General features: G+C 41.9%; 1 protein-coding gene across 1 annotated transcript in view; it reads right to left on the minus strand.

The window, feature by feature from the left end:
• The window catches only part of cdan1 (codanin 1), a 92,002-nt gene that overhangs the window by 35,767 nt on the left and 31,247 nt on the right, over positions 1-24,988 (minus strand). Inside the window, exons 10-16 of the mRNA XM_068038218.1 lie at positions 22,505-22,580; positions 21,491-21,696; positions 16,403-16,517; positions 8,052-8,195; positions 6,497-6,663; positions 3,066-3,147; positions 1,063-1,143 (exon numbers count right to left, since the gene is read on the minus strand). Of these exons, the coding sequence (XP_067894319.1) occupies positions 1,063-1,143; positions 3,066-3,147; positions 6,497-6,663; positions 8,052-8,195; positions 16,403-16,517; positions 21,491-21,696; positions 22,505-22,580 (871 nt within the window). The remainder of the gene's footprint in view (positions 1-1,062; positions 1,144-3,065; positions 3,148-6,496; positions 6,664-8,051; positions 8,196-16,402; positions 16,518-21,490; positions 21,697-22,504; positions 22,581-24,988) is intronic.

A 24,988-nucleotide genomic window follows, 5' to 3' on the forward strand; every position in this document is an offset into this window, starting at 1 on the left:
CTGGGAATAATAACTTTTAAGATATTCCTTTAACATTTAAAATTAAGCAATAATTCAGTATTGCATTCCTCCTCGTTATCTGTTACTTCTGGGGAGGACTGGACACTTTTTGTCTCTTATAGTGTAGGTTATATAGTGAAGGGAGTATTTGAAGGTGCTCAACAGTCAACTGTTTTATAAACTTGGAAGACCAGCAAAATGTATTGAAATCTGCAAACATGTAATAGCCCAACATGGGTTAAAAAAAAGAGTTAAGTAGAAGAATGGAACCTGCACCAGAGGGGAGAAAAGTTCATGAACAGTTCACAAAACCCAGATAGTCACACTCAGAAGTGACAAGGTGCACTGACAGTTTAAGTTACTTAACACAGATGGTGGTGAGTGTACGGGATGGACTGCACAAGGTCATGTGTGAAAAAAATGGAGATATTTTAGGTTAGGCAATTGAAGGGTAATCGATTTTGGGAGTAGACAGAGGCAGAGACTGTTATTTTCTCACATACTAGCAACTGTCCTAATACGTATGGTTTTGCATTAATGAGAGCGACAGAAGCTTATCAGCATAAAATTATGCAGTAAATGTCCTTTTTCACATGCCATCTCCTGACTTTTGATGGACTATAGTTTCTTGGACATGAGTGGCCTTCTTATCCCAGTTAATTGTTCTTTGGGAACTTGGGACAGTGTGCATTAGCAGGCTATTCAACTTTGGAGATAACAGCCACACCTAAACCGGTTTTCACACAATATTCACACACGCCCAGTCTGGTGGACGAAGTGATAGCAACTTTCCTCAGCAGCCCTAGGGCATAGTTGCCAATATTATCCCAAATGCTTCCCTGGCGAAGATCAAACACACTGTGGATCAACTGACGATCATTTGCTCTGCTTGGTTTAGCATTATATTGTCTTTATCCAGGTAAGCAATCTGGAGAGCTCACCATCAATCTGATTATGTAACAAAGATTGAGGTTTTAAAAGAAAATTCAACCATGAACCGAACAGCAAGGGCTGAGACAATAAAAAGCTGGAGGTGTACCGCTCGCTTGACAGATTACTTACTAAGCCTTGGTCCGATATGTTTGTTAGAAATCCATCAATGTTCTCTTCATTGAAGAACATTTCTTCAGGAACTGCTGGAATCTAAGAAAATATCAACAATGTTGTTGAAAATTTGGATTATATATCATACATACACATTTCAATTCTTACTATTTGCATTGCCCTTATCAAAGCCCATTTTGTCCCAAGACCCAAGTCGCTCAAGCTGGAAGTGCAGAGAATTTGCAATGTGGTCATTTTTAAAAGACACTTCTCTTTGTCACCCAGTAGAATTCTGAGTTCATGGGCCCGAACCCTCCTCTTAGAAAGCTCAGATCCATCAGATTAAATGGCCCAGTAAGGACGCCTGATGAGGGAAGCAGAAATGCCTCATTGGGGTGCTCTTTGGAGGTATCTTGTTGAGGTAAACTAGGTAGTTTTATCGTGCATTCAAATTGGGAGTATTTGTTTGGCCAACATCCCCCATTCTAATTCCCCTACAATATATTTCTCAAAGGTGTAGAGGCATTTCTGATAGCTCAAGGAAGTCTTCAGAAGCTAGCAAAGGCACTCAGGACGAGGAAGACCACTGTACTTGTACATTAAAAAAAAACCTATTGATGCATTTAGAAAAACTGTGCAAAGTTCACATGCTCAGAATGCGCTGATGTGGTTAGTAACTGCTCTGGTGGAGCAAACATCCAGTCAAAACCTTGGATTCTGAGATTAGCTAAGGTCTTAAAGTAAAATCTTTAATGAAGGTGTTGAAAGCCACCAATAAAAGTTCCATGGGTAAATTTAATCACTTGAAACTGTACAACATTTTTAAAGTAAAAGCAAAATACTGCGGATGCTGGAAATCTGAAACAAAAACAAGAAATGCTGGAATCACTCAGCTAGACCTGCTGAGTGATTCCAGCATTTCTTGTTTTTGTTTCAACATTTTTAAAGCTTTTGTTTGCCTGAAAACATTATTTTGGACTAATATTCCCTCTAAATTTTCTTTGTTGTAAGTGGCCTGTTCATTCTAATGCGCAGGGAACAACTTGCCACTGACACATGCAGCTTAGTGGGAACACTGTTCCAGACATTAAAAAATTCACTTAGAGGAAAAAGAACCTGACTAACAAATGGACTTGGAAATTTCTCTCTACAATGTTATCGGTTTCCTGCCTTTTTAAAAAAAATACTTATAGGTTCTCCTGACTGATTGTTTGTTTGTTTTCAGAAATCCTCAGTAGCTTCTTACTGTTGGCTTCTCAGCTGCTTTCAGTGTCAGCCATGGCTCAGTTATTAACACTTGTCCCCGAGTCAGAAGGCTCAAATGCCGCTCCAGAAACTTGAGCACATAATCTAGGCTGAAGTACGAAGGAGGTGCTGTACCGTCAACAAGTGCTGCCTTTTCATTAAGACGTTAAACCGAGGCCCCATCTGCTCCCCAAGGTGTATGTGAAACATCCGATGGAACTATTCAAAGAGGAGATGGGGAGTTCTCCATGGTGCCCTGTCCTATATTTATCCAACAGTTATCTCTCAGTCAACATCACAAAACACAGATTGCTCTATGTGGGACCTTGCTGTTCACAGACTGACTGCCACATTTCCGTCAACAGTGACTACACTTCAAAAGTACTTTGTTGGTTGTAAAACGCATTAGGACATCCTAGGGTCGTGAAGGCACTATATAATTGCAAGTCTTTCCTTCCTCACTTATGATTCATTCTCGAGAAGCTTTTATTGCCCATCCCTAGTGGCCATCGAGAATGCACTGGTGAGCCGCCTTCCTGAACCGCTGCAGTCCATGTGGTGAAGGTGCTCCCATAATGCCGTTCGGGGAGGACAGTCACAATATACACAGTAGAAAAAAATCTTGGAGCAAAGACTGGCACACCCAGCAATTTCTACCAGTGGACTACCCAATTTATGTACTACAAACCTGTCCAACATTTGAAAAGCCTCTAATATGCATTCTATAGTTTTCAAGCCTCAAAACAAATTTCATTTAACATTTGATAAATACTTTCCTGGAAAAGCCACCCCAGTACAGCAAGAATCAGCAACTTGTTCAAGAAATTTCCATTTTCCTCACTTGTTAGAACCAAGGATCTGTTTGATGAACCACAGAGAAAGGTAATTTTAATTTATATATAAACAAATGTACAGGCTCCCTTCTCCTCTCTCTTCGTAAGTACAGTATTATACTATCTTATCAAATACCAGATAATTATTTGGTTCTTTAATGTTTATCACTGGATAAAGTTCTCGGATTGAGAATACTTTTTTTTTAAGTTTACGAATCAGAATATTACATTAGTTCAGTTATATATTTTGTTTGCAGGCCATTTTCAGGATCACTCATTTATAGAACACTCCTGTTGACATATTTGGAATTACTAGTAATGTTACACTATTCAGGATCAGGGTGTTTTGTTGGCAGGACTTTCATTGTGAATTGACCAGAGCAACACAAAGTATACAAATTGTGCAGCTAAAACACTAACAAACTAAAAGGGGAAGAAGCAGTAACCCCAAAATTGGTATTAGATGAACCAAGAAAGATGTAGTATTCTCTCTTCCACATGTACTTGATTTGAAGAATAATTCCACTGGGATAGGTGAGTTAGGCCAACAATTATCCCTCAATTAACATGGCTAAATCAGGCTAATTGGTCATTATTTCAATGCTGTGACCAAACTGTAACAAAGCAATTCACTGGCTGTAAAGCGTGGAGGAATTCCTGAAGGCGTGAAAGGTGCCATATAATTGCAAGTTTTTCTGAATTCTTAGTGCTGGATTCAAGTTTTTTTTTTATTTGTTCATGGGATGTGGGCATCGCTGGCTAGGCCAGAATTTGTTGCCCATCCCTAACTGTTCTTGAACTGAGTGAATTACTAGGCCATTTCATAGGTCATTTAAGAGTCAAGCACATTGCTGTGGGTCTGGAGTCACTTAGAGGCCAGACCAGGTAAGGACGGCAGATTATTTCCTTCCCTAAAGGACATTAGTGAACCAGATGGGTTTATGCAACAATCGCCAATGGTTTCATGGTCACCAATAGACTAGCTTTTAATTCCAGATTTTTATTAATTGAATTCAAATTTCACCATCTGCCACGGTGGGATTCGAACCCATGTCCCCAGAGCATTGGCTGGACCTTTGGGTTACTAGTCCGGTGACAGTACCACCACGCCACCGCCTATGTAGAAAGTAATCTCTAAAAGAATGCTGCCTTACTGCAAGTTTTGCAAACCGCCAATTAATTCAAGAAGGTTACAAGCATACCTTTAGAGTAACTGCCCACGTGATCCTGGCTGGAGAAGCTTCATACCGTCACATCCAGAATTAGTACCAGGTCCCTATCCCTAATCACAAGTGGGAAGCCATTCAACCAAACTTCACTCCCCCATGCAGAATAAAAGAACTACACCATTTCATCCAATTCTCATTCCAAGTTGTAAACTCCCTGGTACTTTTTCCAACACCTGGCCTTAAACTTTCCTGTCAGCTGACACCCCTTTATTTTTGGATCCTGGCACACCTTGAAATAATGCTCCAATTATGGCATTTAATAATTTGCACTCAGTCACTTCTTTTCAAAGCTGAGGAGCTCCAATTTGTCCCCTCTTTATGACTCAGTCCTATGACACTAGAAACCAGCTTTGTGTTTTCCCTACATTGCAACAGCAGCTACATTTCAAAAGTACTTCATTGGCTGTAAACACTTTGTCACGAAAGACATTATAGAAATCCAAGTTTGTTCATTCTTTCTGTCTAATATTTGTCAGTTCCGAAGAAGGGTCACTGACCCGAAACGTTAACTCTGCTTCTCTTTCCACAGATGCTGCCAGACCTGCTGAGTGAATCCAGCATTTCTTGTTTTTGTTTCAGATTTCCAGCATCCGCAGTATTTTGCTTTTATTTGTTCATTCTTTATCTGAACTGTCTCCATGACTTGAATGTTTTATTTAAACACAATAGTCAGGCTACTGAACAAGCAATACAATCAAGCATTATTAATTCTCCTGCCTACTAACTGAGAAAAATGAAATGCAATTTTCAAAATCTAGTTGGGTAGTTAAGAAATTAGCCTACTCACGACAATGAAACTAGCACCTAAAAAGCTAGGCTTCAAACACTGTGGCCCTGAGCCCAAGACAATTCTGTAATAAACCAAAACAGAAAATGTTGGAAATAATCAGCAGGTCAGGCAGCATCTGTGGAGAGAGCAAAACAGAGTTAGCGTTTCAGGTCTGTCACCTTTCATCAGAACATTCGACCTGAAACATTAACTGTTTCTCTCGCCATAGATGGAAGTATCTGCCCAACTGGTGGACTCAGTCACCACCTGTGATTTTTCACTTAAAATCTGCTCACGTCAGAGCAAGGGGAGGGAGATTTCATCCCCAAGCAGTTTCAGACAAGTAGTCATAAAGCATAATACATGTTAAAAAGTTAATAGACACTGTGATGACTTTATAACTACCCTTTCCATCATTTAGGATTAAGCATGCAAAGCTCAGCATATTTACAATGCTGTCTTGCAGAGCAACTAAAGTTTAACTGAAAATTAACCTTAAAATAGCAGTTACTCTTTAAGCTTGGAGCTCACTAAGCATGCAAAAACTCTATGTAACACACCCACCAGCCACCCAGTATAATTCCACTTCTTCATTCAGTGATCAATAATGTACTGCCTGAAAGGGTGGTGGAAGCAGATTTAATAGCAACTTTCAAAAGGGGAATTGGATAAATACTTGAAAAGGAAAAATTAGAAGGCCTATGGGGAAAGATCGGGGGAGTGGGAATAATTGGTTAGCACTTTCAAAGAGCCAGCAGTCACGATGGGCCAAATGGCCTCCTCAGTGCGGTATGATTTTATGATTCTTTCTATTCTCTCAGGAGATATCAGGATCCAATCTATCAGACATTTGTCTCCATAATAAAGAAAAACACTTGGATCTATACAGCGCCTTTCACAGCCTCAGAATATACCAAAGCACTTGATAGCCAACTGTTATAATGTAAGAAACATGACAGCCAATATACACACAGAAATATCCACAAACAATAATATGATAATCACCAGATAATGTTTTAGTGGTGTTGGTTCAGGGAAAAATATTGGCCAGGGCACCAAGGATAACTCCCCTGCTCTTCTCTGCAATTGACTATGGGATCTCTTACTACCGGGCCTCAGTTTAATGTTTCATCTGAAAGATGGCACCTTTGCCAGTATAGCACTTGAGTCTCAGTCTAGGTGATACGCTCAAGTCTCTGGAGTGGGACTTGAACCCACAACCTTCTGACTTAGATGAAAGTGCAACCACTGAGCCACGGCTGACACATATTAGTTGCATCCAGCAATGTACTGTTATGCCATCAGTTTGACATACAAAAAAAAGGAATGAGGAGAGAAAAAAACCTTGTGCTCAGCTATCACCTATTGACACTCACCTGTATAACTGCAAGAGAAGGGTAAACACTCTGCGATAATAATCCAGGAATGGTGCCACATGGTCCATCATACTAAGAAACTCAACTACCCAGGGTACAGTAAGAATAATGCGTTGATTTTCAATTGACCTTCTCAGTAACCTGTACACATCCAGAACAGGCACACCCTAGGCATGTAAAGACAAACAGAAACGTAGTACAGCAAATATTGTAATTTATAGATAAATATATTTAGGCTGTGATGACATTTAATAAGATAGAAAGTTACTGAGAATCCTCCTAGAAGCTTCATCAGAGGGATCAAGGGCTCAGAGGAGGTGTCTCTTCATAATTTATTCAAGTGCTTCCTGATTAGATAACTAAGCAGAGATGTTAAGAAAAGCAAACTGCATTTATATAAGAATAGACAAACGTCCAAGGTACTTCACGAAGACATAATCAGTGAAAACTGATGGCTGAGATAAAGGAGATAACATTAGGAGGGGTGACCAAAAGCTTGGTCAAACAGTTGGGTTTGAAGGAGACCCTTAAAGACAAACAGGTAGATTGAGACGTTTAGGGAGAGGATTCCACAGCATGGGGCCTAGATGCTGAAAGCATGGCTTCCAGGGTAAGGCAAAGGGAGGGGAGATGGACATGAAGCCAGAGTCAAAGGAATGGAGAGTAAGAGAGCAGTGAGAGCTGTAGAACTGGAGGAGGTTACAGAGCTAGGAAGAGGCAGAGCTAGAAGGGGTTTCAACACAAGACGAGAACTGCGGAACCGGGAGCCAATGCAGTTCAGCAAGGTCAGAGTAATGTGTGAGCAGGGCTCGGTGTGGGATATGATACAGGCAGCAGAGTTACCACAGAACAAAAACAAAATGGAAAAAAGAAAACCATTCAAAAGCAGCAGTTCTGTCAGTGAGAAAGTGTTTCCCCAACTGTTGCTGTATATCAGAGAGTAAGTATACAGATAAAATGACATCTTAAGTTATATTTAAGAGTATCTCATTTATTGTAGCAAAGCCCTCTTACTCTCATAAGTTGCAGGGTTTACACTCAAAACGTTAACTTATATAGTTTTGTCTTTATACATGGATAGACCTACCATTTATTGCCAGAATTCCCCATTTTTATTTCAGATTGTTCGCATTTACAATTTTTTTCTTTTCGATCATTATTCTTCTTTCTTTTGGGCCTCCTTATCTCGAGAGACAATGGATACGCGCCTGGAGGTGGTCAGTGGTTTGTGAAGCAGCGCCTGGAGTGGCTATAAAGGCCAATTCTGGAGTGACAGGCTCTTCCACAGGTGCTGCAGAGAAATTTGTGCCCAGTTTCTACGCCAATTTATCTGGACTTATAACCCGTAACTGCTGCCTTCCGTGTTGTTTCAGTCGCTGTGAGGCAACTATGGAGTGACCTCTCCATGGCGCATGCCTGGGCAAATTTATGGAGGTTGAGAGTTGCCCAGTCGTCAAAACCCCCCTCTCGGCCTTTCTGGTGGGGTCCAAAGGAGTGCAGGACACGACGTTTGGCACCAGTATGGCTGCAGGAACTGCCGGAAACATGCACGTACCTTATTCCTCAGGGAAACAGCTGCCTCTTGCATATCTCTTGTTGGTCGCTCTCCTGTACGATATGGGAGGAAGGCAAGGAAACCAAGAAACTTAGCCAGCAGTCTTACTGTCATCAACACTGAGGCAAAATGCTCCTTCTCATCCTAAAATTAACAGAAATAAAAAGAAGAAAATGCTTCAATGAAAATCACTGGCACATTGTTGGAAGCAAGATACCAAAGCAAAGCATTCGGTCTCAGGAAACTAAATGTCTACCGGGCCACTAAACCTTTGCTGCTGTTCTGCTCTAATTAGAATGACTAAGTGTCTGTGCTTGGGAAGGAGAGAGGACGAACAAAGTTACTGGGAGTCTCAATTTTGGGCATTCTCAATCACCTCTTCACACCTGTTTTAACAGCCTTTCCCTGCCAATTCAGGAATGGTACATGTTAGCTCAGAAAAAAAATGTTAAATACTTTTTCTTCCATTTTATACCTCTTTTTATATTATATTCCTCTGGTTATGATTTTTCAAAATTCCCTAGCTTCCAGAATGGTCCCAGCAGATTGAAAGTTAGCAAATATAACACCGCTATTCAAGAAAGGAGGGAGAGAGAAAACAGGGAATTACAGGTCAGTTAGCCGAACATCCATCATCAGGAAAATGCTGAAATCTATTATTAAGGAAGTCTTAAAAATGCACTTAGAAAATCATAGCATGATCAGACAGTGTAAACATGGTTTTATGAAAGGGAAATTGTGTTTGATAAATTTATTAGAGATTTCTGAGGATGTAACGTGTAGGGTAGATAAAGGGGAGACAGTAAATGTAGTGGATTTCCAAAAGACATTCAATAAGGTGCCACTCAAAAGGTTAATACGTAAGAGAAGGGGTCATGGAGTTGGGGGTAATATATTAGCATGGATAGAGGATTGGTTAACAGACAGGACGCAGACAGCAGGGATAAATGGAACATTTTTAAGTTGGTAGGCTGCAACTAGTGGAGTAATGCAAGAGTTAGTGCTGGGGCCTCAGCTATTTATAATCTATGTTAATGACTTAGACAAAGAGACTGAGAATAATGTATCTAAGTTTTGCTGATGATACGAACATACAAATCAGGAGCAGGAGTAGGCCACTCTGCCCCTCGATGGCTGATCTGATTGTAACCTCAAGTCCACATTCCCGCCTACCCCTAATAACTTTCCACCCCCTTATTTATTTTTTATTTATTTAGATACAGCACTGAAACAGGCCCTTCGGCCCACCGAGTCTGTGCCGACCAACAACCACCCATTTATACTAACCCTACAGTAATCCCATATTCCCTATCACCTCCCTACACTAGGGGCAATTTACAACGGCCAATTTACCTATCACCTGCAAGTCTTTGAATGTGGGAGGAAACCGGAGCACCCGGCGAAAACCCAAGCAGACACAGGGCGAACTTGCAAACTCCGCACAGGCAGTACCCAGAATCGAATCCGGGTCCCTGGAGCTGTGAGGCTGCGGTGCTAACCACTGCGCCACCCATATATGAATGTTGTTATTTGAAATGCAGAATTAAAGATGTTACATACTCTGTAATGTATCACAATGGTACAGGATGAACTGCATTATCAAATGCAAGTTCAGTTTCAACATAATGTTTGTTCATGAGATTTAATTCTTAAGAATATATTCATTTTCCAATTAATAGCTTATTAATTGCTTATCAAGAATCTATCTACCTCTGCCTTAAACATATTCAAAGACTCTGCTTTCACCGCCTTTTGAGGAAGAGAGTTTGAAAGACTCATGACCATCTAAGAGAAAAATTTCTCATCTCTGTTTTAATCGGCAACCCTTTATTTTTAAGGCTGCGTTTGCTGACAACACATCCACCAGGTGGCGCTGCACTGACACATGTGCAAATACAGTATGTTCAACTAAAACGTCACAGTAAGGGACGTTCAGGCAGCTGCCAGGACTAAAGAGGGTGCTGCTCAAATAATCACACAAAGGCAATGTAAACACATGGCAGTGCACAATGGCCGGAGAGATCGGCTGGCTGGGGAATGGCCAGAGAGCGCGGGCAGGGGGGGTGGGGTTGCCGGAGAGAGTGGGCGGGCAGGAGGAGAGCACACCCACCGCCACCAAGGTCTTCGGCTGCTCCCTCCCCACTCTCTTCCTGCTTCCCCCCCCGCACCTCACTCTCTCCTCCCCCACCCTGCTCTCTCTCCGCTTGCTCTCTCTCCTGCGTTATGCGATGGCGTCATCTGGGCATGCGTGTACCAGTCCTGGCAATTTACGTGATGACGTCATCTGCGCATGCGCCAACCGGTTCTGGCAATGCGGAACACAGCGCACGCGCAGAGAGCAGGAGCCCATTTGTGCATGTGCGAAGGTTGGCGCAGTCAGATGACATCCCCGCCGGCTGCGTTGTCAAGAATCACTTTGTATTTTTAAACAGTGGCCCCTAGTTCCAGATTCTTCCAAAGGGAAGCACCCTTTCCACATCCACCTGTCAAGACCCCTCATAACCTTATACATTTCAATCAAGTCACCTCGTACTCTTCTCAACTCCAGCGGATGCAAGCCTAGTCTGTCCAACCTTTCCTCATAAGACAACCCGCCCATTCCAGATATTAGTCTAGTAAATCTTCTCTGTACTGCCTCCAATGCATTTACATCCTTCCTTAAATAAGGAGACCAATACTGTACACAGTACTCCAGATGTGGTCTCACCGATGCCCTGATTAACTGTAGCAGAACCTCCCTACTCACATTCAACTTCCCTCGCAATAAATGATAATATTCTATTAGCTTTCCTAATTACGTGCTATACCTGCATACTAACCTTTTGCAATTCATGCACTACGACACCCAGATTCCTCTGCATCTCAGTTCTGCAATCTTTCACCATTTAGATAACATGCTTCTTTTTTACTCTTCCTGCCAAAATGGACAATTTCACATTTTCCCACATTATACTCCATTTGCCATATCTTTGTCCACTCACTTAACCTATCTATATCCTTTTGTAGCCTCCTTATGTCCTCTTCACAACTTACTTTCCTACCTATCTTTGTGTCATCAGCAAATTTAGCAAACATACGTTTGGCCCCTTTATACAAGTCATTGATATAAATTGAAAAAAGTTGAGGGCCCAGCACGGATCCCTGTGGCACACCACTCATTACATCTTGCCAACCAGAAAATGACCCATTTATGTCTGCTCTCTGTTTCCTGTTGGCTAACCAATCTTCTATCCATCCCAATATGTTACCCCCTACACCATGAGCTATTATTGTCTGCAATAACCTTTGATGTGGCACCTTATCAAATGCCTTCTGGAAACCCAAGTACAGTATATCCACCGGTTCCCCTTTATCCACAGCACATGTTACTTCTTCAAAGAACTCCAATAAATTGATTAAACAGGAGTTCCCTTTCACAAAATCATGCTGACTCTGCCTAATTACCTTGAATTTTTCTAAATGCCCTGCTATAACATCTTTCATAATAGCTTCTAACATTTTCCCTATGACAGATGTTAAGCTAACTGGCCTATAGTTTCCTGCTTTCTGTCTCCCTCCAATTTTGAATAAAGGAGTTACATTGGCTATTTTCCAATCTAATGGAACCTTCCCCGAATCTAGGGAATTTTTGATAATCAAAACCAACGCATCAATTATCTTAAACACAAACAAGAAATGCTGGAAATACTCAGCAGGTCTGGCAGCATCTGTGGAGAGAGAAACAGAGCTAACGTTTCAGATCAGTGACCCTTCATCAGAACTGCATCAACTATCTCACTAGCTACTTCTTTTAGGAGCCTAGGATGAAGTCTATCAGAACCCAGCTGTCAGTCCACAGCTCCAACAATATTTTCAGCATCACTTCCCTGGTGATTGTAATTTTCTTGAGTTCCTCCCTCCCTTCCATTTCCTGATTTACAGCTATTTCTGGGATGTTACTTGTAGCCTCTACAGTGAAGACCGATGCAAAATACCTATTCAATTCATCTGCCATCTCCTTGTTTTCCCTTATTAATTTCCCAGATTCACTTTCTATAGGACCAACGCTCACTTTGTTAACTCTTTTCTTTTTAAAATATCTATAGAAACTCTTGCTGTCTTTATATTTCTAGCCAGCTTTCATACTCTTTCCCCGTCCTTATTAATCTTTTAGTCATACTTTGCTGCTTTTTATATTCTGTCCAATCTTCTGACCTGCCACCCATTCTTTGCACAATTATATACTTTTTCTTTAAGTTTGATACTATCTTTAACTGTCTTTAGTTAAAAGTGGTGGATTCTCTCTTTGGAATTTTTCTTTCTCATTGGAACGTATCTATTCTGTGTATTCTGAAATATCCCCTTAAATGACTGCCCCTGCATCTCTATTGACCTCTCCCGTAACCTATTTTGCCAGTTCACTTTTGTGAGCTGTGCTTTCATGCCCTCATAATTGCCCTTATTTAGGTTTAACTTACTAATTGCAGACCCACTCTACTCCCCCTCAAACTGAATGTAAAATTCAATCATATTATGATCGCTGCTGCCTAGGGGTGCCTTCACTATGAGGTCATTAATTAATCCTATCTCGTTGCACACTACCAGGTCTAGTATAGCCTGCTCTCTGGTTGGCTCCAGAACATGCTGTTCTAAGAAATTATCCTGAAAACATTCTTTGCACTCCTCATCTAGGCTACCTTTGTCCATATGAATTTTCCAATCTGTATGTAGATTAAAATCCCCCATGATTTCGCCGTACCTTTCTGAGAAGCACCCCATTATTTCTTGCTTTATATCGCCCTACCATGTGGTTACTGTTAGGGGGCCCGTACACCACTCCCACAGTGACTTATTACCTTTATCAGATCTCATCTCGACCCAAACCGCTTCTACATCCTGGTTTCCTGAACTTAGGTCATCCCTCTCTATTGTGCTAATACTATCATTAATTAACAGAGCCACCCCTCCACCTTCTCCTAGCTTCCTGTCCTTCCTAAATGTCATGTACGCTTTAATATTCAGGTCCCAATCTATGTCATCCTACAGCCATGTCTCTGTAATGGCTATCAGATCGTACTTATTTATTTCTATTTGTGCTCTCAGTTCATATGTTTAGTTTTGAATGCTATGTGCATTCAGATACAGAGCCTTTAGTTTTGTCTTATTATTTTTGTAACCTCTAGCCTTGTCTGCTGATTTATTCTTTGATTTGTAATCACTGTCCCTTCCTGTCATGGTCTGTTTCTCTTTTCCCATATTAATACCTTTCTCTCTTGCCTTGTCTCTACTCTTTATCACATCTTCCTAAATTTAAACTATTTAGTTTAAAACCCTCGTTACCAAGCTAGGTGGGAATGTAAGCTGTGAGGAGGACACAAATAGGCTGCAAAGAGAAATAGACAGGTTAAGTGAGTGGGCAACAAGGTGGCAGATGAAACCATTCTGGCAAATTTCTCCCCTCCAAGGCCCTCCCAAAGTGTAGCACCTAGAATTCGCCCCAACTGGGGCCAAACCAGTGTTTTATATAGGCTTAGCACAACTTCCTGGCTTTTGCACCCCCCAAGCCCAGGATCCCATTTGCTTTATTAACTGCTTTGTTAACCGGTCCCATAACCTTTAGAGATTTGTGCACAAACACCAAAACTCTTCTGGCACCCCCTGTAAAATTGTACCAGATAGCTTGTATTGTCTCTCCTCACTTTTCCCTCCAAAACATACTGCCTCACACCGTTCCACATTGAATTCCATTTTGCTATGTGTCTGCCCATTCCATCAGTCTACATCCTCTAGGAGTCTACTTCTGCAAATTTTGAATTCGCACCAGGTGATGGAAGGTTTACCGTTTAATGGCAAGGGTGAAACAGTACATTCTGGGATTCTGCAGCAAGGGTTTCCCAGTTATTTGGCATTTCTAGCACCTCTATTTTGACGAATACATAGCAGGTGAAAGAATAGCCACCATAATGAGCCTTTAAAATAATGATCCATCAAAAATAAAACAAGGCACCTTTAACCAAGCTCAATTTACACCAAGCTAAGATAGATTTTGCCTTTATTACTATGAGATGTTCCAGAACAAAAGACTAATGCAATAATCACAAATTTCACCCCACCACTTCAGCTTCATTCATTCACACCTACACACTATTCAAGCATAATGCTGTATGTTAAGTTGTTCACCGTGACACAAAGACCAGTATTCAGCAGCTTAGAATAGATGTTTTACTCAAGTGCTCATTACTCCCAATTCAAGAACAGAGATGATGTACAAATTACACTATGAATTATGCATCCAGAATTTCAATACACAAGAATGCCAGAGCAATCCTTTGCCAGAAGAAAACACTTGCAGATCACTTTTATTTTTTTAAACCAGCCTTAAACTTGGTGTTTCATGTTTGTGCTTTAGGACAGAGCTGTTTATTATTCTGTTGTTAACATTCTCTCTAGACTAATGCTTTGTCTTTCACCACACCATGCTCGAGTCGCTCTGAACAGGCTCCAGAAGCTGGCCGAGCGCGTCTACCCTGAGGCACAGTGTGGCTTTCGTGCAGAGAGATCGACTATTGACATGCTGTTCTCCCTTCGTCAGATACAGGAGAAATGCCGTGAACAACAGATGCCCCTCTACATTGCTTTCATTGATCTCACCAAAGCCTTTGACCTCGTCAGCAGACGTGGTCTCTTCAGACTACTAGAAAAGATCGGATGTCCACCAAAGCTACTAAGTATCATCACCTCATTCCATGACAATATGAAAGGCACAATTCAACATGGTGGCTCCTCATCAGAGCCCTTTCCTATCCTGAGTGGTGTGAAACAGGGCTGTGTTCTCGCACCCACACTTTTTGGGATTTTCTTCTCCCTGCTGCTTTCACATGCGTTCAAATCCTCTGAAGAAGGAATTTTCCTCCACACAAGATCAGGGGGCAGGTTGTTCAACCTTGCCCGTCTAAGAGCGAAGTCCAAAGTACGGAAAGTCCTCATCAGAGAACTCCTCTTTGCTGACGATGCTGCTTTAACATCTCACACTGAAGAATGCCTGCAGAGTCTCATCGACAGGTTTGCGTCTGCCTGCAATGAATTTGGCCTAACCATCAGCCTCAAGAAAACGAACATCATGGGGCAGGATGTCAGAAATGCTCCATCCATCAATATTGGCGACCACGCTCTGGAAGTGGTTCAAGAGTTCACCTACCTAGGCTCAACTATCACCAGTAACCTGTCTCTAGATGCAGAAATCAACAAGCGCATGGGTAAGGCTTCCACTGCTATGTTCAGACTGGCCAAGAGAGTGTGGGAAAATGGCGCACTGACACGGAACACAAAAGTCCGAGTGTATCAGGCCTGTGTCCTCAGTACCTTGCTCTACGGCAGCGAGGCCTGGACAACGTATGCCAGCCAAGAGCGACGTCTCAATTCATTCCATCTTCGCTGCCTTCGGAGAATACTTGGCATCAGGTGGCAGGACTATATCTCCAACACAGAAGTCCTTGAAGCGGCCAACATCCCCAGCTTATACACACTACTGAGTCAGCGGCGCTTGAGATGGCTTGGCCATGTGAGCCGCATGGAAGATGGCAGGATCCCCAAAGACACATTGTACAGCGAGCTCGCCACTGGTATCAGACCTACCGGCCGTCCATGTCTCCGTTATAAAGACGTCTGCAAACGCGACATGAAATCGTGTGACATTGATCACAAGTCGTGGGAGTCAGTTGCCAGCATTCGCCAGAGCTGGCGGGCAGCCATAAAGACAGGGCTAAATTGTGGCGAGTCGAAGAGACTTAGTAGTTGGCAGGAAAAAAGACAGAGGCGCAAGGGGAGAGCCAACTGTGCAACAGCCCCAACAAACAAATTTCTCTGCAGCACCTGTGGAAGAGCCTGTCACTCCAGAATTGGCCTTTATAGCCACTCCAGGCGCTGCTTCACAAACCACTGACCACCTCCAGGCGCGTATCCATTGTCTCTCGAGATAAGGAGGCCCAAAAAGAAAGAAAAAAAAAAGAAAAGACACCATTAGCACTCCCCTTGCCTTTGTCCCATGACATCTTTGTCATTTAACCTCTCCTGCCCTCTGCCCTATCACACATCTTCCCTTTTGTTTTCCTGCCCCTCCCACCCCCACTTCACTTGCTTAAAAACATTTCTAACCTTTGCCAGTTTTGATGAAAGGTCACAGACCGGAAGCATTAACTCTGCTTCTCTCTCCACAGATGCTGCCAGACCTGCTGAGTATTACCAGCATTTTCTGATTTTATTACAGATTTCCAGATCTGCAGTATTTTGCTCTTAATTTAGGTGAAAAGAGAACCTAGCAGCATCACTGACACTCAATTCAAAATGGACAAAAACTTGCATCAATATGTTACCTGTTCATCCATGTCCACTTCACCTTCCGAGGACTCATGGCTCAGAATCGCAATGCTGTTCAGTTCCAAAATCTGCTGGCAAAGGGTGTCTGATAAGTGCTGATTTAATTGATGGCTACATCAAAAAAAGAGAATAAAATTAGTCCTTTAGATAAATGAAGTGGCAGTAATGACATAAATTGCACAAATAAATATTTTTTAAAATATTTTTATATATATATTTTAATAGTTGCAGAAAGGGGCAGATTATATTTATTTATTGAGGATACATTGTTTTAAGAGGAGGGATGTTACTCTATATTACGCCGTATTATCAAAGTCACTAATTTATCAACATTAACAGCAGGCCAAGTATCTCAGTAGCACTGGAAGGGGATCCTATTTGGCAATATTTTCAGAAAGGGGCCTTGAATCTGGGAATATAGGCAAGGGGTCCCAGAGTTGCTGGGAGAAGGAAGCAGGATCTGTCAACATCTTCCCTTGATTTGTTTGTTGCCCTTTTTTGGCCAGTAAAACACCCTCCACCATATTCTCGGTCATCAGCCGTCCCCATCTTAAAGAATTTAGTGTGTTTGTCCACTAATAAGGTCAATAATAAACAAACTTTGGCCAAAATTACAGAATTTTACAGCACAGGAGACCATTCAGCCCATCATACCTGCGTCTGTTCTTTGAAAGTGTTACAAATTACACCTACTCCCCTTTTCTTTCCCCATAGCCCTGTATTCTGTATCTTTTCAAGTATATATCCAATTCCCCTTTTAAGTTATTTCTATTGCCATCACCCTTTCAAGCAGTGGGGCCAGAATGAAGAGGGGAGCAGCTTTCCCTGCTTGGCTGCTTGCCAAATCAATCAAAAGAGTGCAATAAATTAAATTAACCTTCCTGCTAAGATTAAATTACTTGGGAAAACAAACAGCAATCCACACCTGAAATAAAGTTGAGAATTCACTTGCCAGTTTATTTCACAGGACATGCATAAAAGTTCCCCTATTTCCTATAGGTGCTTCCTACTAAAAACCTAGGTAAAAAGAGAAATAAAAACAGGAAGTACTGGAAATACTCAGCAGGTCAGGCAGCATCTGTGGAGAGACATTCTGATGAAAGGTCACAGACCTGAAACATTAACTCTGCTTCTCTCTCCACAGATGCTGGGTATTTCCAGCACTTTCTGTTTTTATTTCAGATTTCCAGATTTAATTTAGGTGAAATGAGAACCTAGTTGTCAGGGCCAAAATTAGGGGGCAAAGCCACGTTCCATCCGTCTGACACTTCCAACACTATGTGGCACCAGCACACCATTATAAATTACTATAGTGCAATGTCTCAATTGCCAGAGGGTTTGAGTCCCTGCCTCAGCTCATCTGTTGCTGAAACCCTCACCCATGCCTTGTTACCTCTAGACTTAACTATTCCAATCCTCCCCTGGCCAGACTCCCATCTTTCATCCTACACAAACTTAAACTTATCCAAAACTCTGCTGCCTGGATCCAAACTCGCAGCAAGTCCCGTTCACCCATCACCCCTGTGTTCGCTGACTTACACAAGCTCCTGGTCAGACAGCGCCTCCATTTTGAAATTCTGATCCTTATTTTCAAACTCCTCCATGGCCTCGCCCCTCCCTGTCTCTGTAACCTCGCTCGGCCCGACAACCCTCCAAGATTTCTGCACTCCTCTGATTCTGGCCTCTTATGCATCACCAATATTCATTGCTCCACCATTGCCAGTCATGCCTTCAGGCCCTAAGCATAATAAAACGTTCCAAGGCACTTTACAGGAGTGTCATAAAGCAAAATTGGACACCAAGCCACATAAGGTGATATTAGGGCAGATGGCCAAAAGCTTGGTCAAGGAAGTATGTTGTAAGGAGCATTTTAAAGGAGGAAAGAGAGGTAGAGAGGGGAAAAGGTTTAGGGAGGGAATTCCAGAGCTTAGGGCCTTGGCAGCTGAAGGCACTGTCATCAATGATGGAGCAAATAAAATCAGGGATGCTCAAGAGTCCAGAATTAAGTGAGCACAGATATCTTGGAGGGTTGTAGGGCTGGAGGAGATTATAGACTTAGAGAGAGGCGAGGCCATGGAGGGACTTGAAAACACTCCTTAAAGTCTACCTCTTTGACAAAGCTTGTAGTCATCTGTCCTAGTATCTCTGTGGTGCGGTGTCAAATTTGGTTTGAGAAGGCTTTTCTTTGAAGCACCTTGGGATGTTTGCTACGTTAAAGCCACTTTATAAATATGAGCAGTTGTTAAGTTAACATAACTTTTGCATGGGCTGTAATTTGGAGAATTAACGTGTGAAACCTGCAGATAGATTGTCTTAAAATGTTAATAAAATATAGAAACACAGAAAATTTACATCACTGAAGGAGGCCATTCAGCTGAGAGATATCCAGCCTAATCCCACTTTCTAGCTCTTGATCTGTAGCCTTGTAGGGTGTGGCAATTCAACTGCATATCCAAGTGTTTTTTAAAAATATGATGAGGGTTTCTGCCTCCATCAGCATTTCAGGCAGTGAGTTCCAGACCCCCACCACCCTCTGGGTGAAAAAAAAATTCTCTTCAACTCCCCGTTAACACGTCTACCAATTACTTTAAATCTATGCCCCTGGTTATTGACCTCTCTAAGGGAAATAGGTCCTTCCTATCCATTCTATCTAGACCCCTCATAATTTTATATACCTCAATTAAATACCTCCTCAGTCTCCTCTGTTTCAAAGAAAACAACCCCAGCCTATTCAATCTTTCCGCCTAGTTGGAATTCTCCATTCCTGCCAACATCCTCGTAACTCTCCTGCTCTTGCGCAATTACACCCTTCCTGTAACTGTGACCAAAACTGTACACAGTACTCTAGCTGTGACATAATTAGTGTTTATACAGTTCTAGCATAACCTCCCTGCTCTTATAATCTATATAATCTCAGCCAATAAGGGAAGTATGCATATCTTCTACCAGCATGTAAATAGTAAGTAGGTAGTAGGAGGCGGGGTAGGAATTATTAGGGGCAGAGAGGGTGATGTATGCTTAAAAGCACAGAGCAAGGCTAGAATACTTAATGAGTATTTTGTATCAATGTTTACTAAGAGGATGCTGACGATGGAAGCAGAGATGGTAGAGGTAATGGATGGGGTGAAAATTGATAGGCAGGATATACTAGAAAGGCTGGCTATGCTTAGAGTGGATAAGTCACCTGGTCCTGATGGCTTTCACCACAGGTTGCGAAAGAAAGTAGAAGTGGAGACAGCGGAAGCGCTTGCCATAATCTTCCAATCTTCCCTAGGTACAGTAGAGGTGCCAGAAGATTAGAGAGGGGCAAATGTAACACCCTTATTCAAGAAAGGGTGTAAGGATAGCCCTAGTAACTACAGGCCAGTTAGTTTAATATCAGCAGTGGGTAAGGTTTTAGAAACAATAATCAGGGGAATTTAATACAGAGAAGTGTGAGGTGAGGCATTTTGGCAGAAGGGATAGGGAGAGGCACCATAGCCTTAATGGTTAAGTTCTAAAGAGTGCGCACAGAGAAAGGGACCTGGGGGTTCATGTGCATAGATTGTTGAAGGTGGCAAGACATATTGAGAGATTAGGTAGCAAAGCATAAGGGATCTTGGACTTTATAAATAGATGTATTGAGGACAAAAGCAGCAAACTTATGCTGAACCTTTATAAAGCTCTGTTTAGACCACAACTGGAGTACTGCATCCATTTCTGGTCATCACACTTTAGGAAAAATGTGAGGGTCCTTGAGAGAGTGCGGAGGAGATTTACCAGAATGGGTTGAGGGATATTAGCTACAAGGTTCGGTTGGAGACATTGGGAAAAAGGAGATTGAGGGGAGATTTGATAGAGGTGTACAAGATTGTGACCGGTTTCAATAAGGTAGACAAAGAAAAGCTGTTCCAATTACCTGATGGTATTAGGATTAGGGGACACAGATTTAAGATTATGGGCAAGAGATGCACGGGGATTTAAGAAAGAACTTGCCTACAAGGGTGGTAGAAGTGGAGTCAATGATTTCAAAAAGGTAATTGGATGGGCACTTGAGGAAAATAAACTTGCAGGGCTACAGGTATACAGCAGAGGAATGGGACTGGCTAGATTTCTCTACAGAGAGCCAGCATGGACTCAATGGGCCGAATGTCCTCCTTCTGTAACATTATGACCTTATGCCCTCTTGATCACTTTATCTACCTGTTTGCTATCTTCAGGGGTCTGTAGACATGCACTCCAAGGTCCCTCTGTTCCCCTACACTTCTCAGAATCCTACCATTTATTGTGTGCTCCCTCGCCTTGTTGGTCCTCCTCAAATGTACTACCTCACACTTCTCTGGATTGAATTCCATTTGCCACTTTTCTGCCCATCTGACCAGTTCATTGATATCTCCCTGCTGTCTACAGCTTTCTTCCTCAACCACACAGCCAATTTTCATATCATCTTCAAACTGCTTCTTAATCATGCCCCCTACATTTAAGTCTAAGTCGATATATGGGCAAAAGATATCTGGAATTTTAATACCTCAGCAAGTAGAGTCAATTTAAGATGGTTATAGACTACAATAGTCAACACTACAATTTCTAAGGGATAGTTCATGATCAACTAGTTTAACCAAATTCTTCTCAAAAATTACTAAACATACAAAGATCAGGATATATTTGGATTTTCAATACGCACCTGATAGTTGTTTCAAATTTTAAGCCCCAAGTATTAATGGTAAAAGGCAGTATGAGGAGGTGGATAGTTGAAAAACAAAGAATAAGCAAGTAGCAGCAAAACATGTTTCTCTGTCTGGAAAGAATCAGGACTTCACTGACTGAAGCAGAAAAGACTGCGGTAATCCAAGGATTTAAGAGGGCAAATAGGGAGGAATTAATCACTAACCAGAGAATTGGTAACAATTGCATGAAGTCAAGCAGAGAGGGAGAGTTTAGAAGAAAGTTTTTTTTTAAAATGTAAATGCTGTTAGGTAATGGGATGCTTTATCACAAAAGGTATTGAAGCTGAGGTAAGTGTAATATCCTAGACGGAATTAAACATGATGAATTGTTATTCCCTGAGCCGAAGCTGATAATAAAGCAAACTAAACAGAACCAACCTTCCCGCAGACAGAAGGAAATCCCTGAAGAACACTTGGCAACCGGAGAAAGTTGGAGAGGGGCATGGTCCCCCAATATTTTGAGGCACAACAAAGCGCTCTTGCAGCCGTTTCAGTTTGGTTAGGTTGTCTGTTCCAAACATGTCCAGCACATCCTGGTCAGGATGTTCACCGCCTGTGAGTGCTCCAACTGCACCTTTACACATCTATCGGAGAAATATGGAGGGTTTTCATAAATCTAGATGCGAATATCTGAATTAAAGTAAAATTTAACAGTACCAAAGATTAGATCGTTCTGCAGAAGCCATAGGTTGGCAGATAGCTGTACTTAAAATACTTATTCTCTTTATCTCAAGTGCAACAAGGCCCATTACCTAATTTAGCACAGCGTGGGTACAAAACCTGGCTTTTCCTGTCTCTATAGCTCGGTAAAGGTCATCAATGCAAGATAGTCACTAATAAAGCTGAAAGGGAATTCAGGAAAAACCTCTTTACCCAGAAAGTGGTTTGAATGCAGGACTCACTACCACAAGTAGTAGTTGAGGTGAATAGCATAGATGCACTAAAGGGGAAGAGAGCTAAACATGAAGGAGAAAGGAATAGATTTTGCTGATTGAGCGAGATGAAATAAGGTGGGCTGAATAGCCTGATTCTGTACTGTAAATTCTGTTGTGCGACAACTAAACAGTTCTAAAAGTCCTTTCAAATGACTTCAGCACCTGAATTGTTTTGTTTTAATAATCTATAGTTCACACGCAAGACTTAAACCAAATGAGGGAATGCAGTAATTAAACTCTGTGCAGACTGTCTTGGATGTCATCTTACCTTTCATCTACAAAATCCCAGATATAACTTGTGTATAATATAAAAGGGATGGCAGCTCTGTTTTCCTCGAAATCATATTCCAATTAAAAACAAAATACTTATTTAGGAAAGCTAGCTAAGCTTCTGCATCACTGTCTGGAAAGAGTTGGGAACAATGAGAGGTGCTGGGAACACAAACCACATACTCACCCTTATCAATTGTTTCTGAAACAGTCTTGCAAAGTGGCTATGGTTACAAGCTGTGCTTAGATTGACTATCATGTTCCTGGAATAAAGAATCAAAATGCAGAGTTACTGTACACCCATGGATCAGGATAGAGTCATAGAGTCGTACAGCATAGAAACAGGCCCTTCGGCCCATTGCGTCCATGCCGACCATATTGCCTATCTATTCTAATCCCACCGGCCTGCATTAATTCCATACCCCTCTATGCCTTTCTCATTGAAGTACCTGTCCAGGTGTGAAGAAGCGAGCAAGTTATCAGCAATTATTGAGTTGAGGAGTCTGATACCACCTTGCTTAGTCACCTCTCTGCCTGGATTCCCCACTTCAAGCCATACAATCCATTCACTTACTGTTTAGCTTTAAAGCTTTTCAGAGCAGTGTTTGTTTTCTGCAGGGGGATCATGAGGTTTGATGCATAGAGGTTCATCATAAATTTGGCAAAGATTAACTGGAAAAAACACAGAAGGGGACTGAAGGATTGGATTATGCAGAACGACTGTGTCAATTGGGTATGTTCGCACTGGAATAGAGAAGGTTGAGAGGTAATCTGATTGCCATTTTTAGCATTCTAAAGGGACAATATAAGACGGCCAAGACAAGCTGTTTTGTCCTGTCCGGAACAGCAGAACCAGAGGACACGGCCTGCAGGTGAACAGGGAGGTAATTTCAAAGCTAAACTGTGGAAATGGTATTTCAGTGAGTGTGGTCAATCTAGGGAACAGGCAGCCTAGTGGGGTGCTGGAAACAGTCCGTACTTATTTATTCCAATGCAAATTAAATCATTTCTTTCACAAAATAAATTTTGATAATTTGAGACATGACAGGTGTTAAGTGTAACATTTTGGATCTACGGTTCCCAAAACTCTCCACCAATGGGGTTTTCTTTGCCTTATTTCTGAGGCTCTTTGAGACTCATCGATAGAGATCTATTATGATTAGGTAACAACTGCATTACCATTGTAGCACATGACTACTAGGATGATAGGTGAGCTTGATGGACCCTGGTTTTTTTTTTAAACCTAGCAATTCCTATGTACCTATGTACACACTGTATTCTCATTCGGCTGGAAAACAAGCCAACGAACTGAAGCAAGTCAAATCCTTATTTGTCTCAGTGTCCACTTTTCCAGACAAAACAATAGGCCGTGTATGCTTTTCAGTCACTAGCTAAGACTTTTGCTAGCTGTTAACCAAATACTTCTGTGATGGGGAAAGAAAGTAAGCACTCAGTCACTTCAATTCAGCTGCTCTGCTGTTTGCTTAACAAAATGCAGAATAAAACTGGCAGGAGACTGACTTAATTTCCTTCAAAAACCAATTGTTATAAATAACTAGAACTAACCTAGGGACTCCTGCTTTAGACTGTATCCACCTCCAAACAGCCTACACACTATTGTTAGCCAGATAACTTAAGGTGAGTTCATTCGAAGTTTTGCTTATTTATAGTTTAATCCTCCAAATAAGGCAAAATACTCATAAATGAAGAAAACCTGATTTAGGCAGACAAGGTTCATTGAGTATACAGTTCTTGACCTCAAACTTTCCCAGGGTTTTATACCTTTATGAACTCCAAATGACTAATTTAAAAATCCTAATAAAGCAGGTCGCACTCGGACTCACGTACTTACAAATCACACCGCACAAACACCCGTCACCCCACACTGATACCCCCATGGCCGCAAACACATCACACACACATAAAATGGTACAGTACAGAAGGCGGCCATTCGGCCCACACTACCTGGGTGGCACAGTGGCGCAGTGGTTAGCACCACAGCCACACAGCTCCAGGGACCCGGGTTCGATTCCTGGTACTGCCTGTGTGGAGTTTGCAAGTTCTCCCTGTGTCTGCGTGGGTTTTCTCCGGGTGCTCCGGTTTCCTCCCACAAGCCAAAAGACTTGCAGGTTGATAGGTAAATCGTCCATTATAAATTGTCACTAGTACAGGTAGGTGGTAGGGAAATATAGGGACAGGTGGGGATGTTTGGTAGGAATATAGGATTAGTGTAGGATTAGTATAAAGGGGTGGTTGATGTTCGGCACAGACTCGGTGGGCCGAAGGGCCTGTTTCAGTGCTGTATCTCTAATCTAATCTACCTAAGCTGGCTCTTTGGTAGGGCTAACCAATTAGTCCCATTCCTCTGCTCTTTCACCATAGCCCTGTAATGTTTTTCCCTTCAAGTACTTTCTCCAATTCTCTTTTGAAAGTTACTATTGAATCTGCTTCCACCACCATTTCAGGTAATGCAATTCAGACCACATCAACTTGCATTAACATACATCAGATAAAAGTGGTCCTAATACCAACCTGAGAACACCAGAGTACACCTTCCTCCCTTCAGTCTGCAAAATAACTATTCACCACCACTCTGCTTTTTGTTCCTTAAATGATTCTGTATCCATGCTGCCACTGCCCCTTTAATCCCTCGTGCTTCAATTTTGCGAAC

The sequence above is a fragment of the Heterodontus francisci genome, chromosome 9 (assembly GCF_036365525.1).
Source record: "Heterodontus francisci isolate sHetFra1 chromosome 9, sHetFra1.hap1, whole genome shotgun sequence".
NCBI lineage: Eukaryota > Metazoa > Chordata > Chondrichthyes > Heterodontiformes > Heterodontidae > Heterodontus > Heterodontus francisci.